Source organism: Mangifera indica, chromosome 4 (genome assembly GCF_011075055.1).
Source record: "Mangifera indica cultivar Alphonso chromosome 4, CATAS_Mindica_2.1, whole genome shotgun sequence".
Taxonomy (NCBI): domain Eukaryota; kingdom Viridiplantae; phylum Streptophyta; class Magnoliopsida; order Sapindales; family Anacardiaceae; genus Mangifera; species Mangifera indica.
In genome coordinates, this window is record NC_058140.1 from 15,087,727 (window position 1) to 15,094,556 (window position 6,830).

At 34.8% G+C, this 6,830-nt stretch overlaps 1 protein-coding gene across 5 annotated transcripts; it reads right to left on the bottom strand.

Moving 5' to 3' along the window:
- Positions 1-1,438: 1,438 nt before the first annotated feature.
- On the bottom strand, positions 1,439-5,907 carry LOC123214427 (serine/arginine-rich splicing factor SC35-like). Of its 5 annotated transcripts, none has more exons than XR_006501838.1 (10): positions 5,740-5,907; positions 5,562-5,640; positions 5,278-5,357; positions 5,116-5,182; positions 4,490-4,561; positions 3,376-3,582; positions 3,080-3,263; positions 2,349-2,531; positions 2,114-2,251; positions 1,439-2,011 (listed from the first exon to the last, which is right to left on the bottom strand). XR_006501838.1 is itself a non-coding variant. In XM_044634184.1 (9 exons), exons 1-8 carry the CDS (start codon positions 5,813-5,815, stop codon positions 2,987-2,989), a joined length of 771 nt encoding a protein of 256 aa, XP_044490119.1. In that variant the 5' UTR covers positions 5,816-5,907; the 3' UTR covers positions 1,439-2,531; positions 2,950-2,986. The 5 variants fall into 5 exon arrangements, 2 of the variants coding, with proteins under 2 accessions (XP_044490119.1, XP_044490118.1); XR_006501839.1 differs by adding an exon at positions 2,950-2,992 and having other exon boundaries at positions 1,439-2,251; XM_044634184.1 differs by adding an exon at positions 2,950-2,992 and having other exon boundaries at positions 1,439-2,531.
- Positions 5,908-6,830: the final 923 nt, after the last annotated feature.

The window sequence follows — 6,830 nt, forward strand, 5'->3', positions numbered from 1 at the left end:
AAGTTTTAGAAACTAACATTTCACTTTTACCTAAAGTTTTTACACTTTGAAAAATAACATTTTCACCTCCGAACCTAGGGTTCCATATTTTTCAAAACGCAAACACTCCCTATAACTTTCAAAAACAGTAGTTTTACCCTCACTCTTCAACTTCATCTTCCAACGTGTCTCCGACCTCCTCCTGATAAACGGCGACAGTGCAACAAAGAGATCTTCATTTCCTTGTTGCACGACCTAGACCCAGATGACGAAAAATGACAAAACGTCGTCCTTCATCTATTCTTCCAGAACTAGACAAACCTGTCGCCCAACGTCGTCCAGATCTGACGACAAAGGTTCGTCCTTTATAGTCGAAGAAGAGAGATAGGTGGAAAAAGTCGATCGTCGGATATGGCCAGAGAAAGAAGCAAATCTTAGAAGTGAAATCTAAACTTTTCAAACTTTAAAGATGGATTGAAATGTTAGTTTTTAAACCTAAAGGGGAAAAATAATAAAAATTTTGAAGTTCAAAATTTATAAATAAAATAACAATTTTACCCCTATCTCTAACTGAAAATTAGACGACGGTTTAACCATAGGTAAAGGTTTAATTTTTTCATCTCCTGTAATTGTTACTTTGAGTTTAGACTAAAATTTGGATGGGAAATAGTCTTTTTCCCTTTTTTTTTTTTTTTTAACCTGATTTTTCTAGCACATGACAGATTTAGACAAACAAATTTACAATTTTACTCGTTATTTGGAGGGCGTTATTTATACGTTTGGTGGATGAAAACAAAGTTCCAAGAGATTAATGGTGACTTGCAAGGTAGAAACGTGAACCACTCTTTGTTAAGGGTCAGTTATTTTTTATTTCCACGTGAGTTGAATCCATGGTAAACGCGATTCTGAAAAAAACATTTCTATATCTAATCAGACTACAACTTAAAATAAGGCTGGGGTATTTGAAAAAACACTTGTTACGTTTAATATGGACAAACCACTTTAAAAACCATTTAACTCCCCTTAATCATAAGAATCCCACTGCTTCAAAGGGATTATCCAGAATACGTCAATGAAACTGCACAAACAAGAAAATTGAGAAAACGACCATAAAATTCTTGTTTTCTTCCCAGATTATTAAGATATGATGTACCTCAGATAAACCCAGACAATGCAACATGTTGTTGGCTACAATGAGCAGCTTGACAGAATTTCCCACTTGGAAATTTCTTTTGGTACAACTATCAGCTACAGATTTGATCTAATCTGATTACTGTTAGACTAAATCTACTAAAACTACCAATCAGCCATTTGTCTGAATTCTGTTCTCAACAATTTCAAAGAGTGGTGTTTAACACGACTTAGGGGCACTTTATATGTTGATTTTTTAAATATCTATGCAAGAAGAGATCAAATAAAATACAATGTGAAAACTACAAAACACTAGGCAAGAGAATAATGAATTAAAAACAAGATTTAATGATTCAAGACAGGCTATAAATATCCGCAATGATATATATGATTCCAATGACAATCCCACATGAAACTGAAGCAAACTCAGAATGCCAGATCCATGATGTCTAGTATAGGAAGGCAACAGGAAATACATCCTTCTAAGGTAACGGCAAGCTCCAAAAAGATCAAAACCTAGATTTCTTTTGAATAAACAAAACATTAAAAATAAATTATGGCTGACTTCTGATCAAAGAATCAGCATCATGCGTTGAAATTAAATAGGAGGAGAAGGATTGATTTATAAGAAAATGCATCGCACGACCACATAAATCAACCATAGAATGCAAGTCAAAGAAAAATCATTTGAATTGCAAACCAGCAAGGCAGCAGACCAATGGCTAGTATCAATTAAGACCCCAACCCCAGCAGGATGGGCAGCAACAGCCCGCCATGTGATTATTCGTTAGTACTTCAAAGTTAACCACGTTCTCACATATATGACAAACAGAATAGGAATCAGCTACCACTTCACAGCTACAGCTACAGCTACAGTCACGGACCAATGAGCTACAACTCACTACATTGAGCAACATAACTTATAAACTTCAGCGGCTAGAGTTAAATGTCCTTAAATTTCATGGAAATACCCCAAATATATAATTTAAATAGAACATTTAACCTGTCAGATTATTGTGGCTGCAAACCAGCATATCATAGGACTTCTCATATGCAGCATCAGCCACAGGTTAAAACACGTTCAACTTGTGTGCACCCTTTTTTATCATCACGGCAACTACTATGTCTTTCAGGGCCAATACTTTCAAATCAGCAAAGACCAGAGGATAATCAGGTCAAAAGTTAGAAACCTGAATCATTCAATGGTTTAAAAACCAAGACTTAACTATGGATCTTACCAATTACAAGATCATTCATAGAAAATAAGTTTATCATATTTTGTTTGCGCAATCAGCATAATGACAACCAGCATCACAATCAACGATCATCGACCTATGATTTACAAACAGCATCAACTGCTACAATAGCCATACCAACATTCTCTCCATCAGAGCCCCCAGTCACTCTCTTCCCGAACATAACTATAAAACCCAATAAATGGTTCAGGAATTAAGATGAATCAGAGCTCCTGCAATAAAACTACAACAAACAAAATGGGGCCATATATTGAATGAAACAGAATCACTTGCTGAGACTCAGATAAGAGCATTATAGAACAAAAATTAAACAGAGCAGATGGGGAAAAAACCTTGGAAATGAACCCACAAAAAAAGTAACCTAAAATACAAAATCTTTGATTGATAAGCAAATAACAACCTAACGACTTGAAGTCCAGAACACCAAACAACCACAACTAAGAAGTAGATGCATGAGGTTCAACAGAGACATTGCAGAAAACCCAAGAAATCAGTCCTAACAATACCATCAATTAAATATTTGCATCATAAATTGCATGGTGACTAAATGCTGAACATTGGCAACATCAATCAAGTACATTACATGAGTTGTCTCCATGAATTCCCATGTGGCCACCAAATCAATCCTACAACAAACAAATTCAGAAGTAACATGTTTAAAAATCAATTTCAGAATGCAGCATAAGAGTAAACATCAGGTGTAATAAACTCACATCAACATCTGAATTTCTTGGAGATGGACTTCTGGAATCAGCACGACGACCTCGTGGCGAAGCACTACGAGGAGTTGGAGATCGTTCATCACGACTGCGTCTATCCGGGCTCTCACCCCTAGGAGAAATCTTGCGAGGAGAAATACTCCTGCGAGGACTAGGACTACGCCGAGGAGGGGATGCACTTTGAAAAGAACAAATAGCATAAAGAAAATATTTTAATTATAAGTCCAAGTACAAACATGAAGACAACTAAGTTAATACAATGAAACAGGTTGATTTCATAGTGCAAGAACCTGTCAACTGATCGACTAGCACTCCGGCGATCATCATCATATCGACCTCTGCCTCGGCCCCTAGAATTGTCAGGACTGGCACTTCGACTTCTACTTCTGCGACGATAATCTCTGTCCCTCCCACGATATTTATCACGATCATACCTATCCAAGCTTCTACTGCGACTTTTCCTCCTATAATCCCTATCTCTGTGATCATCCCGATGCCTGAAGATACGGAGCAACAAATCATATTGGATAACAAAAAAGTGTGTGTGCATGTATGTATGTACACACATACATGCAAACACACACACAGAGACACAGACATATTAAAGACAAATCTCAATCTAATAGCATCCACTCTACTGTAATTTAAACATGAAAAACTAATCAATCCGTTTCTATACCACATAAAGAAGATTTTATATCCACCAAATCCAACTCATTAGCTTTCCAGGTTGCCCACTCAATTTATTATTTAATTAATTTTTTTTTTGGGGGGGGGGGGGGGGTGGTTCCAATTTGCATAATTTCAAGAATCCCTTTTTAGACATCCTGACATCAATAAACGCCAATGCATCAACTTCTTATCCTTGAAAAACCAAGGAATTCAAAAGAGAAGTTAATCAATCTGACAGAGGAGGTGCACTTAACTACTACCCACACCCTTCTTTGGCTGATGATTTTTCAATGCTGTTTCCTCCCATCATTGAGGACCATGGGAAAAAAAAACCATTTTCACATATAAGAGACATCACTAAGCTCCATACAGACATTTTTTTTTCAAACAAGATTATTAAATCAAATAGATATGGTAGAATTTAAAGATGATAACTTGCTTATTATCTGAGATCATTCAAGGAAATAATTTCAAATCAATTGGTGCATCAACGGTGGTAAAATTCAGAAATGATAAACCCTTACAAAATCAGTTTCAGTGATGGAGCAAAAAATGGTACAGTAGACAAACTACAAAATATTCCACCACATGATCCAAGAACAAGAAAGCCATCCAAAGTTCTAGGTTGTCAGCTACACTATCATACAAAAGCAAAAAAAAAAAAAAAAAAAAATCTGAGACTCACACGTGATACTAACAAGGATATAAAATACAAAGGAAAGTAGTGCTTACCTCCTTCGAGGACTGCGACTTCTTGACCTGTGTCGTGTTCTTGGAAATGACTCACTAATCTTTCCTTTATGACTGAAATAGCAAGTTAATGATTGATAAGTTACAGGAGTTCAAACTAAATTCTGACCACCAGGTAGAACAATTTGGTTAAAGTATTGCATTCCCAGCTATAGAGATCAGTAAAACCGTCACAAATTTCAACCTAGAAAACCAAGAAATCCAAACACTCTATCTCTAAATACATATTATTTATATTATAAAAGCACATAATGCAATGCCAGGAAATTTCACTGGACTAGGTCTCAACTATTGGTAAAATGGTCACACTTTACCTAACTGAGAACTTAATTTGGCGGCTCCACAAAAGTCATAAAACATAAATAAAAAACATCTCCTAAATAAGCTTTAGCCAGGCAGTTTTCGTAATAGGACATGTCAACTGCTTCAATAAAATGGAAGACACTGAAAATGGTCCTAATTACGAATGTCAAACAATATGGTTGGTAATATTTATTTATCTTCAAATTAATATAATATAAACATGAGCATGATCGCAATCCTATAAAACATTATGTAAAGTAACAAATAAAAAATACTATATTTATTTGTATGAAATCAGCACTTACATCCTCTCAGCATTTGGGCCATATTTTGCAAACTGAACAGTTATTTCTCTGCCATCAACAACCCGTCCTAAAAAAAATCAAAGAGCACTAATCAATTTGACAGCCAATGAATCATTCACATATAGAAGAAACACATTTATCAAGAAAAGCAAACATAGTTACCATCCAGCCTTTCAACTGCCTTCTGAGCCTCATCTGCATACTTGTAACGCACAAATGCAAAACCACGAGAATCACCCGTCCTTCACAACAATGAATAACATTATTATATACAGTCAGTTCTGTATTAAACAGGTCGAGATAAAGTAAACGCCACGATTCACCCAACAATCAAATAGTGACTACAGGCTATCAAAATTATCAAAGTAAATTTAACGAGCATCAGCGTTCATAAATATATAGATAGATAGATAGAAACAGGTAAGGGCTAAATGAATATCCATTACCGTCTATCTCTGGGGATGAAGATATCGACGACCTTGCCGTACTTATCAAAAAGCGGAAACAGATCATCAGCAGTGGTGCCTGAAAACAATTAAAATTAAAAACCTAAAAAAATAATGAATTATTCATGTGAATACAAATTAGTTACAGAGTTAGCGGCGAATGAGAGAGAGAACTTACGGAAGGTGATGTTGAGGACGAGAAGAGAGTAGGTGTCGGTGATGTCTGGTGGGCCTGACCTTCCGAAGTGAGACATATTTCTTCCTCGATTGGATGCGCGAGAAGACTAGGGCTAGGGTTTGTGTGGAGCAAACGAAGATCGAGAACTCTTTAGAATTCTGGGGCATTCTAGACTCCCGCTTTTTATACACGTGGATTACTTAATTGCTCCTTTCTTATTCGTTAATTACCATCAATACCCCTTTTTTTTTTTTTTCTTATAGAGACTAAAATAAGATTATTTAAATTTAAAATTAAATATTAATAATTATATATAATTATGGGATTAATCAATTTAAAATTAATAATAAAATAATATTTAGATATATAATAATATATAATTAATATCTAATTTACTAGTTATTTTAAGGTTAAAGGATTTATTCTTACCTAAATATTTTTTTTTAATTTTTATTCTTTAATTTTGAAAAAAATTTATCTATTTATCGGCAATTAAACTTAATCAGATTTTATTAGTCTTCAAAATTTATCTTCTTTTTTTTCTCTAAATTTTAAAAAGTAATAATTTCCATTAGACTAAGTTTAAAAAACAACATTTTTCTCTATAAGGTTTACTCTTTAATCTTCGATCACTCTTTCAACATTATCTTTGACAATCTCTCTCTTCTAATATATTCTCTCCTTTTGACGGTTTGTCTCTCTTCATTGCTCTCTTCTCCAATCGGCGATTCAAGCTAAGTAGATGAATAGTCTCTTCAATCTAGATGCTTATTCTGCACATTATTGATTGATGTTGTTGTGTTGTAAGTTACATCTTGCTTGTCATTTAGTTGACACCGTCTTGACATGAGTTATAGTTTACATGTTGTACATAGGTGTTGTCATGGGTAGTAGCGAGTTTATGATGTAAGTTATCGTTCATACATTGGAGAGGATTTGAGATCCCCTACTCAATGTGTTTTAATATTGTGTTTACAAACAAAAACAATAGTTAACTATGCAAAAGGCTTTAGACCTTGTAATGATCATGTGTTGGGAGGGAACTTGGGTCCTTAATTGTACTATCAGAGCAACATTGTCCATATGATGGA